At 32.8% G+C, this 13,387-nt stretch overlaps 1 protein-coding gene across 4 annotated transcripts in view; it reads left to right on the top strand.

Annotated features, from left to right (window-relative positions):
• Window positions 1–12,526, top strand: part of krz (beta-arrestin protein kurtz) — a 363,906-nt gene extending 351,380 nt beyond the window's left edge. For all 4 annotated transcript variants that reach the window (XM_090377575.1, XM_090377567.1, XM_090377584.1 and 1 more), the window contains 2 exons: window positions 3,569–3,709; window positions 11,728–12,526. In XM_090377575.1, the coding sequence (XP_090233701.1) occupies window positions 3,569–3,709; window positions 11,728–11,818 (232 nt within the window). In that variant the 3' untranslated portion in view covers window positions 11,819–12,526. The remainder of the gene's footprint in view (window positions 1–3,568; window positions 3,710–11,727) is intronic.
• The last annotated feature ends 861 nt before the right edge of the window (window positions 12,527–13,387 follow it).

Here is a 13,387-nt window from a genome sequence, read left to right as displayed (position 1 = left end):
AAGGGAGAGCAAAAATATTAATTTCAGTATCTATCGTAAGCCCACAAATACGGGGATGTTCCTACACTATAGCAGTTATCACCCATACGCATATAAAAGGTCAAAGCATTTAAGAACTGGTTTAGCAATCATGCTAAACCAGTTCTTAAATGCATTCAAATACTCTACAACATAACTTGCCCTACAGATAGAATCAGAAGAACTGACAAATGGCCGACTGGGCTAGCCGAGTGGGTAAAGTACCTGCCCGGCAACCCAAAGGTCGCGGGTTCGATTCCCGCCTCGGGCTTGGATCAAAGTACTGCAAAAACCTTGGGAGGTGCAATATGGCCACAGAAGCCGATGCGCCAACAACTACCAAATAAAAAAAAAAAAAAAAAAAAAAAGAACTGACAAATAGGTTTCTAAATAGAGGATACCCTATCACCTCTATCAATAGTATTGAATTAGAAGCAAAAGACAAAATAATCAACAACAAACATAACAATATGATTAATAAAAAATATTTTATTACAATGCTGTACGTTGAACACTGGTATAGATAAATTAACAACATTTTTAGAGGTACAGAAATGAAAATAGTAGCAAAACCAGGCCATAAATTATATGCAACACTAAAACATCACTCCGTACTATCGTCCTCCGAACAAACACATGACCTCGTCTACCAGATTTCATGTAAGTATTGTGATTCTACTTTTATTGGATCTACCAGATGTATTTTAAACTCGAGGGTTAAGCAACACGAAGCATCAGTCCGCGCATCATGTGCGAATGTTTCGGAACTAGCATTCCATGCAATAAATGAAAACCACATATTCCTGTTTAATGAAGCCAAAATTTTAAATATTCAGCATAATTATACTAAGTTATTGATTGCCGAAACTTTAGAAATGAAATTACAAAGAAACTCGATTAACATTCATCATCCATCTCTTATTTCTGATTCGTGATCATTCGAACGTATGTGTACCAAAGACTAATCTCCTATTTTTAAGATTCTGAACACACACAAATTTCGTTATTTTCATTCTTACCCTATGAACATGACACTTTTAAAAGTTTTGGTCCACTTAAGGGAGGAAATTTTTAGTGGATTTTAATTCATTATTTTTATAGTATTTTTATCGTATTTTAATAGTATTTCACTTGTATTTTAAATTCGCGTTCATGACAAAATGTCTTCCATCACCAAACATTGCTTGGGGGTTTGATATTTCTGGGGTCGGGTTGGAGTTCACCACTATGATCCTGGGACATTAGACTACTCGTGTATTGATAGGAACACATAAGTTTAAAATTATTTTAATGTATCATTAATAAATTATTTTAATAATTTATTCGCATAAGGGGAGTTGGTTGAGAAGAAATCCTACTGACTGAATAAAAGGTAACTCCTTGTTTATTCCTCAAATCTGTTTTTAATACATATATATCTACTTTGGAAAATTAAATGCACTAGGCATAATCCTTATGGGTTTTGATAATTAACTATATAATATCGGTGTAAATACACCATAGTTAACCCATATATTTGAGCTACGATTGTAGCGTAGAAGGCATCGTTTTAAATGTATCTCATAATGTGGTTGCCTTCACAACAAGATAGCTACTATTGAATTACTTCAAATAAATAACGCTTCTCTAGTAGAGAAGACTACTGTTATTTATTTTCAGCGGTACCACCACCCAGACGATCGTTTCGAAGCTTTTTGGCTTCGTCATCAGTGGGCGGGCAGGTACCCAGGTAATACAACCAGCCATCTCAGTTGCGAAGTTATATCCACATTATGAGAGATGCCAGAAGGGTGTGGTGGTAATGTATTTGGAAAATTAAATGCACTAGGCATAATCCTTATGGGTTTTGATAATTAACTATATAATATCGGTGTAAATACACCATAGTTAACCCATATATTTGAGCTACGATTGTAGCGTAGAAGGCATCGTTTTAAATGTATCTCATAATGTGGTTGCCTTCACAACAAGATAGCTACTATTGAATTACTTCAAATAAATAACGCTTCTCTAGTAGAGAAGACTACTGTTATTTATTTTCAGCGGTACCACCACCCAGACGATCGTTTCGAAGCTTTTTGGCTTCGTCATCAGTGGGCGGGCAGGTACCCAGGTAATACAACCAGCCATCTCAGTTGCGAAGTTATATCCACATTATGAGAGATGCCAGAAGGGTGTGGTGGTAATGTATTTGGAAAATTAAATGCACTAGGCATAATCCTTATGGGTTTTGATAATTAACTATATAATATCGGTGTAAATACACCATAGTTAACCCATATATTTGAGCTACGATTGTAGCGTAGAAGGCATCGTTTTAAATGTATCTCATAATGTGGTTGCCTTCACAACAAGATAGCTACTATTGAATTACTTCAAATAAATAACGCTTCTCTAGTAGAGAAGACTACTGTTATTTATTTTCAGCGGTACCACCACCCAGACGATCGTTTCGAAGCTTTTTGGCTTCGTCATCAGTGGGCGGGCAGGTACCCAGGTAATACAACCAGCCATCTCAGTTGCGAAGTTATATCCACATTATGAGAGATGCCAGAAGGGTGTGGTGGTAATGTATTTGGAAAATTAAATGCACTAGGCATAATCCTTATGGGTTTTGATAATTAACTATATAATATCGGTGTAAATACACCATAGTTAACCCATATATTTGAGCTACGATTGTAGCGTAGAAGGCATCGTTTTAAATGTATCTCATAATGTGGTTGCCTTCACAACAAGATAGCTACTATTGAATTACTTCAAATAAATAACGCTTCTCTAGTAGAGAAGACTACTGTTATTTATTTTCAGCGGTACCACCACCCAGACGATCGTTTCGAAGCTTTTTGGCTTCGTCATCAGTGGGCGGGCAGGTACCCAGGTAATACAAACGATGCCTTCTAAAACGATGCCTTCTACGCTACAATCGTAGCTCAAATATATGGGTTAACTATGGTGTATTTACACCGATATTATATAGTTAATTATCAAAACCCATAAGGATTATGCCTAGTGCATTTAATTTTCCAAATACATTACCACCACACCCTTCTGGCATCTCTCATAATGTGGATATAACTTCGCAACTGAGATGGCTGGTTGTATTACCTGGGTACCTGCCCGCCCACTGATGACGAAGCCAAAAAGCTTCGAAACGATCGTCTGGGTGGTGGTACCGCTGAAAATAAATAACAGTAGTCTTCTCTACTAGAGAAGCGTTATTTATTTGAAGTAATTCAATAGTAGCTATCTTGTTGTGAAGGCAACCACATTATGAGATACATTTAAAACGATGCCTTCTACGCTACAATCGTAGCTCAAATATATGGGTTAACTATGGTGTATTTACACCGATATTATATATATATCTACATATATATATATATATTTTTTTTTTTTAATTTGGCATATATTTTTAATACATTTAATGTCTTGCATTCTGAATGGACATGCCACTAACTGCAGCCATTCACTTTGCAAGTATTACTGAATTAGCTGAAATTTGCGATTGATATATTGTACTATAGCAAAAATTACTTCTACTTTTCAGAGATCTAGTAGCTGAACTCCCTTTTATTTTGATGCATCCCAAACCAGAAGAAACGAGCATTCAGATATCCCATTTGCCAGATTCTGAAAGGCAGAATGATGATAATGAGGGTGTGGACACTAATCTCATTCAGTTAGACACGTAAGTTTGAAATAAAATTGTTCCAGGTTCATGTTTGTTTCATGTTCCAGGTGTCCCATATTAGAATAAGGCAATTTTCTGCATTTTTACTTTATATTGTTGCTTTCAGACAGCCTTTGTATATGTATTCATAGATCATTGCAACCTTTGGTTGTTTATTTCTCTATAGGAAGTTTTTTATTTCTCTATAGGAAATTCTGTAAATAGGTTCCTGTGTTAGCAGGAGAGACTGTTTTTACAGGAATGGGATACACTTAAATAGAAGGGGTGCAAGAATATCTTCTGATGCTATCGAGGCAGTGATAGGTGGGTCAGAAAACTAGCTCGGGAGAATACATAGACTAATAGATTAACTAGAGCCACAGTAAGAGGCGATGGTCATTCTTTTACTGCTTCTATTGGAAAATGCAGCAACCCAGAAAGCAAGATGTTGGGGATTTCAGGCCCTGCTGTGGGTCATTGTGGAACAAGTGAACACATGGGCTGTGTAAGCATAATTAAAATTAAGAAATGTGCATGTGTACACTAATGCTAGGAGCACTGTAAATAAATTCAATGAAATTGAAGTACTGATTAAGTCATCAAATGCAGGCATTATAGGGATAGCAGAGATGTATCAATCAGACATAAGTGATGCTGAATTTGAATATTGGAAGTACAATGTATATAGGAAGGACAGACAGGAGTGGAGGGGTTATGCCTTTAGTTAAGAAGCATATTAAATCTAAGGCAAGGCTGTGCATCCAGTTGACATGGTTGATCAGTGCAATGTTGAGTCAGTTTGGTGTTGATATAAGAACTTGCAAAACAAAATTGTTAGAGTAGGAGTGTGTTATAGGCCTAATGACTGTGATCAGTATAATAAACAGCTATACAGAGAAATAGAGTGGGCCAGTAAATCAATGTCTTGTAATGGGAGATTTTAACTTTCCAGATGTTGATTGGAATTTATGAGTCGGTCACTCACACAAGTAAGACTTGTAGATTTCTTAGATGACTGTTTTCAGCATATTAGGCAACAAGAGGAAGCAGTACTCTTGATCTGATTATCAGCAGTGATTCTATACATGAATTAAGAATCTGCAGGTAAAACACCCACTGGGTGGCAGTGATCACAGTGTACTAATGTGGAATTTAATTAAAGACATAACTACTGTCTTGGAATAAGGGAAAGGTTTTTGCTTTCATAAGGATGACTACAGGGGTCTCGGACAGTTTTTAAATTCCATCCAGCGGGGCCAACTGGTGATGTTACCAGCAGTAAATTCTAAATGGGAATCATTCAGGGAAGTAATCATCAAAGCTGCTAGGCTTTTAGTATTCACCATATAGTGCAAGGAAGCCAGAGGCTTTTGCAGCACTGGCAAAAAAAAAAAAAAAAAAAAAAACCAAGTAGATAAGAAAATGTAAATTATATGCTTTCTTCCTCACACAGGTAACTATCCAGTTGACCTATGAATTTGTTCAAACTGTCAACCTCAACTACCTGCTAGGGCAATGTGTTCCAGCTATCAATGACTCGCTGGCTAAAAGAATACTTCTACAATCTAATCTAAACCTAAAGCCCTATAATTTGAATTTATGACCCCTTGTTCTGGAATTCTGTAGAACAGCAAGAATTCCATCATTTTACTAATCCCTATATTCTTGCTCTGCAAATATACGATTTCTGTGACTGGTTGAATGTGTACCAAATACCAAAATGCAAAAGGACAATGTGCAAAGAAACAAATTTCAAACAAAAAAATTGTTGTGCTTAGTAAAATGTCTATGCTAAAAATGTCTATGCTAAAATTTAAGCCTTTCTTTGTAAGAGCAACCCTTTGTTCCATTCACTAAACCTGCAATCTAAATATATCATTTAATATTTATGGCCAAAATTTATAACAAAAAGGAAAAACAATAATAAATTGATTTTTTTTTTATTCTTTATTTCGATGAAAACATTTTCAAACTTAACATAAAAAAAAAGGAAAAAAAAAGTTTATGTACATAACAAATTTATGTTAAATTGTGACAGCTGGATCATTTAAGCAAAAGTATGTTGTTACTGGTAAATTCTGCCAAAATGGTAACAGCAGAATTGCATTCGAACTGTATTTCTGAATTTCGACTCTTCTTACATAATCTCGATTCACCTATACCACTAATTTAATTCCCAAACTACTATTCAACAAAAATTGTAATAATCTCCGTCCAATTCACTTATTCATGTGATATGAAAGAGTTGACCTTAGTGTTTTAAACCAGTTTCAACTCTTTATAAAAATTATCGTATGCTTCATAAACCTTCTAAGGTTTATTTACATTACAGAATTTAAAATATGAAATATAAAGATAATTATTACGAAATTTAACAGATCTAATCAGTCAGATCTATATAACATCTTGGTTCACTGCTGCTTGCTTCTCTTGTTTGTTTTCAAAAAACGGCTGAGTTCAATTTCGGAAAATACTTTCAAAAGTATTTAGCCAAAGCATTCTGAAACCATCTGATTAATCTTTTCATTTGCCTAATTTGGAACAGCTTCCATTTTTACGATTATTATTTTGGTTTTGCATGTGATATAGTTTATTAAAATTTAGAATCCATGTTTCTTGGCAGTGTTTAAAAATTCTGAAACCCTTATTTTACCCATCCACTCGCTCCAGATGTTTCTCAAGTTCTGCCTTGAATCTATTTAAGCTATCAACTTCTACAACAACAGATGAAAGTTTGTTCCAGCAATCAACCACCTGCTGGCTAAAGGTAAACTTCCGTACATCTATCCTACAACCGTCTTTCCTCAATTTGAATTTATGCCCTCTCAGGCAATTATTCTGAGCAAGAGGAAGAATCCCATCTGCATTGAGCATGCTCAAACCATTCAAAGCTTTATACACCTCAATCAGATCACCTCGCAAGTGCCTAGTCTCCAGACACAATAATTTGCAAAACTTAAGCCTTTCTTTGTAAGAGCAACCCTTTGTTCTATTCACTAATCTTGTTGCCCTTCTCTGTGCTCATTCCAACAGCTCTACATCCTTCTTAAAATTAGGCCTCCAGACCTATATACAGTACTCAAGGTGTGGCCTGACCATTGCCTTATACAAGGGGATAATCACCTCCTTATCACTGCTATAAAAATTCCTGTATATCATTGACAAGACACCATGAGCTACTCTTGCAGACTGTCTGCACTGCTCAAAAATCTTCATATCTGCCTGCACAATTATCCCCAGGTCCTTTTCATTCTCTACCACTGTCAATGTGGTACCACAGAGTTGATATGTTACTCTGGGATTACTGCTTCCCATATGTTTTAATGGGTACAGAGAAGAGCAACAAGATTAGTGAGGAAAACAAAAGGCTGTTCTTACAAAGAAAAACTTCAGTTCTGTAGATTGCCATATCTGGTAACCAGGCTCCTGCAAGAACATGTGATTGGGGTGTTTAAAGCTTTGATGGAGTTAAATATTGATGGCATTTTTATTCTTGCTCACACACAAGGGGTATAAATTTAAATTGAGGGGTATGCTGCAGATTAAATGTGGAAATTTGCTTTCAGCCAGAGGGTAGTTGATTATTGAAACTTTCATCTGTAGTTAAAAATGGAAGTGGGTATTTTGAAGAAATTTTAAGAAAGGATTAGATGGACAGATGAAGTGGGAAGGTTTTTTTTTTTTTTTTTTAATAAGCTTGCTTCTTGCATCATTTGTCACTAAAATTACCAAATATACTAAAATGATTAATAATACTAAAATGACTTTTGGTAGAATTACTACTTTCTTCAACATCTACCCTGCTAGATCTTAAGGCTCAAGTTATTTGTTTTAACTCCATGCTTGAGTAGAAAAAGAGGCCTGTTTTCCTGAAAGCTTTGTTTGCTTGGAGAACCAACACGACAAACAACAACTCACTAAACCAGATTTAACCCTATGCCATTCAGACATTTTTCAATAGGAATTTGTATTATAATTCTTGAAAATATCAGTGCATAAACTTTAATGTGTGTAATGTTGTATTATCAGTTAGCTGCCAGTCCCTACATAATGTCATTGAAAACTCAGATGGAAATATATGATATTTCTATGAAATATATGAGATTTTGCTTAAACTTTTTTTTAAGTTGGTTAAATGCTTCATCTATAACTTTTTCAGTAAAAGGTAAACTGCAGCCATTATCAATTTATAAATTGATATGCTTACAAAAATGACAAATCTACCGTTTTGCAGTGTAAAACAGACCTTTTCGAGTTTTTTAACGGAAGGAAAGTGACTTTATTGTGGACAAGTTCTTTCTAACCCCTACAAAAATATGGCTGCATTGAAACATTTCACTTTAATTCTTATATAGAATAACCTCCTTATATAAAGATCTTTCATTGGGAAATTTGGAAAATTAAATTTATATCATTAAATATTTCAACACAAAAATAATGACAACAAAAGAATAGTATTGTTAAAGATTTAAATAACATTTAAATAAAGATTTAAATAACTTCTTCTTATTTCAGTATAAAATGATCACACCTTTTCATTTTTTTTTTTTTTTTTTTTATCAGAGGAAGTATAACAGAAACATGAAAAGCATAATTAATTGTATCATTACTAAAAGGATCTTATACAGCTAGTTGAAGATAAAAGGGTATAGAGAGTATTTCAGATTGCTGTTGACCATCATTTTATAGTGAGCAATTTAAAAATGATAGTTGTATAAGAGGTGGGTATAAAAAAAAAAAGTATTTAAAATTGACAGAACTCAAAACACTCTCACAATTGCATAATCTGAGAAAGGGGATTCTTACTCGTGCTCTAATTATGCACTTGAGGGGATATAAATTCAAATAGAGGAACGACAGTTATATAATAGATGTGCAGAAATTTTCCTTTAGCCAGAGGGTTGTTGACTGTTGGAACAAACGTCCATCCATTGTTGTGGAAGCCGATAGCTTAAGTAGTTTCAAGGAGGAACTGAACAAACATTTTGGAGAGAAATGGGTGAAATAGGAAAGGGTTTTTTTTTTTTTTTTTTGGCATATTTGGAACATTTTATTGAACCTTACCAAATTTCATTAAAGTTGGACCAATAGAAATACAGCAAGTATTATTTATTTATTTTTATCATTTCTTTCCCATACATATAACATAAGCTATCTGTATACTGTATATTGTAGCTGATCAGGGTGGCCATATTTTGAAAATTCATAAGTAGGACAACTTGAAACGAAATGTTTAGTACAGTAAACCCCCTCTATTCACGGTTTCGCGTATTCGCGATCGCCGATTTTAATATAAAATGAAACCTAAAAAAATGTGAATTTTAAAGCGCCATGAATATTTTCCGCCATAAAAAAAACATGAGCGTGGCTAAAATTATCTTTGCCGGTCAAAACAGCGCTCAGTGGGTGGGGGGAGATAGTTGACAAAATCGCGAGCGTGGATGTTTCTCGCTAATCCTTGTTCGGTATGTGTTATGCGCTTGCCATGGAAGGTTTCGTCGTTTGCTTTAAATTTATATGCTTATAAATTGATCTTATTATCATTTTTTTTTTATCTTTTTGTTTATTTTTTCCCCTTGATGCGCAATATTTTTTCAGTAAAAGGTAAACTGCAGCCATTATCAATTTATAAATTGATATGCTTACAAAAATGACAAATCTACCATTTTGCAGTGTAAAACAGACCTTTTCGAGTTTTTTAACGGAAGGAAAGTGACTTTATTGTGGACAAGTTCTTTCTAACCCCTACAAAAATATGGCTACGAATAACAAGAGAAATGTGAAAATAGCAAAAAAGGTGATGACATTAGCGAATAAAATTGAGTTATTAGATAAAATTTCTAATGGTGAAAGTGTCTCTCTTCAGTGGCAAAACATTATAAAATCAATGAGTCAACAGTACGATCAATCCAAAAATCGGAAGAAAAAATCCGCCATAGTGTCCGTGAAAACGCGCTAATTGCTTCAAAAATTTGCTCTGTAACTGAGCAAATAGATGATATCCAGCTCAGGACCCTGGGTATCCCGTGATGTTAAATTAGAAAAAATGGAAAAAGCTTTAAATCTGTGGATAGAAGCCCGAACTCAAAATAAAATTCCGTTAAGTTCACTCATCATTCGTGAAAAGGCAAAACTCTTTTATCAACACTTTAGCGAAACTGTTGATAGCACTGGCGGGATACGTTTTTTTGCTAGCAAAGGCGCTGGTTTGAAATTTCTAATAAATATTACATTTAATATTAAATTGTTTCTTATTTTCATTTCGATGCCATATGCTTGCATTTCACTATGTACTGTCTATGTACATAGTCATATTATGAAGGTACATATAATACATACATAGACAAAATTTTAGAATAGTTTTTCTTATATATTTCATACTTTGGAACAGAACCCCTTTATTACTATGGGAGCCATAACTCAGTATTCGCGTTTTCGGTATTCGCGACATTTCTCAGGAACGTAACCCCCGCGAATAGCGGGGGTTTACTGTATAACATTTTTTTGTTCAAAAAGTAAAAGAAAAATTTAAAATTAAAATACATTTTTTTTATCAATCAGTCAGTATTTATTTGTTATAAGATTGTTGTTAATATGTATTTGTTCGATATAGACTATAATATTATTTATAACAGTTATTTTAAAAATAGCAAGGAAGACTACTTTTACTTTATATATTTTTCTTTAGATTTCACTAGTTTTAAAATTTCTTTTCCTTCTGAAGTTTTTAAATGCCGAACAGGACATGTTATAAGTTTTCTTTCACCATAAATTTGGCTTCTAAATTTCCTAATAAAAGATGGTTTCTCTCTTTCCACCAAGCAGTTTAGGCTGAAAACTCTTTCTGAGAAGCATTTGAATGTGAAATGCTTAATATGGTGCTTACAATTTGAGACAAATTATTTGCCTCCAGAAATTTTGAGAAAAATTGCACCTTTTTTTATCAACGTACATTTTCATATCCATATTAATTTAAAGATAATATGAATTCAATATTGTCTAAAAATAAAAAATAATAGTAAAGTAAATGGTAATCTAAAAAAACTAAATTGCATGAACTTTGAAATATTTTTAAAAATTCTAAAATTGAAATCAAAAGTACTTACTTTAAATTGTAAACCAAAAATGTATAAAATTTTATAAAAAATAACCATATCTTAATAAAATCAGAGGTTATTCATGGTATTTTACGCTAGCTTAAATGATTATTACTGTTTTTTTATTTAATTTTTAAAATTACTTCACTTTAACAATTCAAAAAAAAAAAGGAAAATTCATTTAAGAATTATTACTAAAATAATGTATGGTATAGATAAATTAATTAAAAATTCGTAAATTCGATAAATTAAATTTTTTCCTCTCTTATTGGGACAAATGATGGCATTATCAGGAAGTGGGACTTGAAGTTCTAAATCGGGACAATCCCAGCCATATCGGGATGGTTGACCACCCTTTACTGATGTACTGGATATCATTTGTTGCCACACACTGGTTGGCAGAATGAAGAAGCAATGTGGTAGATCCACAGAAATGGAATTTTGTCAGTTTGCACGTAAAAGTTGTATTTTATTACTTATTTCTCTTTTTTTTTTTTCTTTTTCTTTTTTTTTTTTTTTATTTAATTTGAGTTATTACTATTTGTTAATGAATTGTGTATTTTAACTAACTTATTATTAATATGGTCAAGGGGGACACTCAAAAATTACATAATAAAAGGTCATATAAAATGTTGCCAATTATGAGTTGCATAGATGTAATACAATAAGATTTTTTATCAGAAATAAATAATGTGACAGACTATTTCAATTTCATCACATATTGATAGGAAGGGTGTAGTTTTCAAAAAAAGTAATTTGAATGACCTCTCATGAATATGGTTTTATTGGATTATCTTTCATACAGTTATTGTATTTCATAATTGCAAATTTTTAAATTCCAAATGAATGTTTGCTTGTAGAAATGCTTGCTTTCCTGTAAAATGTAACAAAGCTTTCCTTTTCTTTATAAATATATAAATGAATATCTTATGTTTATAGGGATGGAACAAGCTGTTTGGCAGATCCAGATGATGACATTATATTTGAAGATTTTGCAAGGCTACGTCTCAGAGGGGAAACAGAAGCATAAACAGCGATAACATTTCCATCACAGTTCTTATGCTTCCAGTTTGCATATCGTGCAGTCCTAGGTTCTCTTGCCTGCAGTAGAAGACAAAATAATGGCTGTCTTTTTATCTCTGGACTGTCATGATCATGTTACCTTGATTCAATCCAAATGAATATGAACATAGTTCTAAACACTGACCATTTATATACTGGGCTCTGTTTTGTGATGTTCGTAGTATCTGACCCATCAAAACACACTAACTTATTTGGAGTTCCTGATTAACTTGACTAGTCTATACGTGTTCACTGGAGAAAGTGTCAAGAATAAAACAGGGTGGGAGTTTAAGATTTATTTGGAGGAGCTAGAGAATAACTGTGACAGCGGTTCCTTAATTTGGGTGGATTATTTGCATCCTGCATTATGTAACCGGCCATTTTTACATTAAGAAAATAGTCAAAAATAAGAAATTGTTAGTTTAATATTTTGTAATTTCAAAATTTTGCACACTGAATATATGTACATATTTATATATATATGTATATATATATAATGTTATGTACAGTTCTTTATTGAATCCTGGTTACAATATTTGATGCAATATACTAAGTGCAGCTGCTACATAACTGAAATCATGAATCAGGAGTTTTTTAGTGCTTTAAATCAAGGGGTATCAGATGTGAAACAGTAGAATTTTATATTAAAAAAGTCGGTAGGTTTATGGAGAACAGTTTGCAGTATATTTATTTATAAAACTATAAAATGTTTTATGAAACCAGAATTCTAAAATTCTTATTTTCCAACTGTAAAACTGCATATTATTACAAGTTTAAATATAAGATGCTAGTATTAGATTATAATCAGTTGGCACTATTGTAATTTTCAAGGCAGGTGTGCCTTTAAAATATTCTTTGAAATATGTTATTCTTAGTAGATTAGATTTAATATCTTGGGTATGCAGCACATATCCAAATATTTTTATTCATGCAGATACTGAGAACAAATTTAATTGTACAAACTCTTCAGTATATTATTGGCTTAATATTTTCCTTATAAGTGAATTTTTACGATTTAAATTTAGTAATTCTTAAAGTAAAGCTTTATTTGGTTACCATAATTCAGAAGATTAATACCTAATATTAATGTGAAGGGTTAACTTAAATGTTTATTTATTTTTAATTTTTTAATATAAAATTTCATATTCTTGCTTTTGGATTTCATGATTGAATTAAGGAATAGAGGATGGTGGAGGAGAGCACAAAACCTGTTTTGCAGAGCCATTAGTAGAGTTAATATAAACAACTTTTATGGATGTTTAAATATTACTGGAGACATTTGCTTTTATATATATATATATATATATATATATATATATATATACACGCGTGTGTGCGCACGCACACACACGCACACACACATTTATAATATATATTAATGCAGCAGAATAACACTGAATCTATAATGTTTTTATGCTTTCAAAAATAGTCACATGCCAATGTTAAACAAGCATACAATTCATTGATATTTATTAAACGCATTAGATTTTTGATGATTTATTAACTGTGCCTTGTTTTTCTGCAAACCCTGTTGTAT

Source organism: Mastigoproctus giganteus, chromosome 1 (assembly GCF_048544385.1).
Source record: "Mastigoproctus giganteus isolate SK-2022 chromosome 1, ASM4854438v1, whole genome shotgun sequence".
Classification (NCBI taxonomy): Eukaryota; Metazoa; Arthropoda; class Arachnida; order Uropygi; family Thelyphonidae; genus Mastigoproctus; species Mastigoproctus giganteus.
This window is presented reverse-complemented; position numbering and strand designations above follow the sequence as displayed.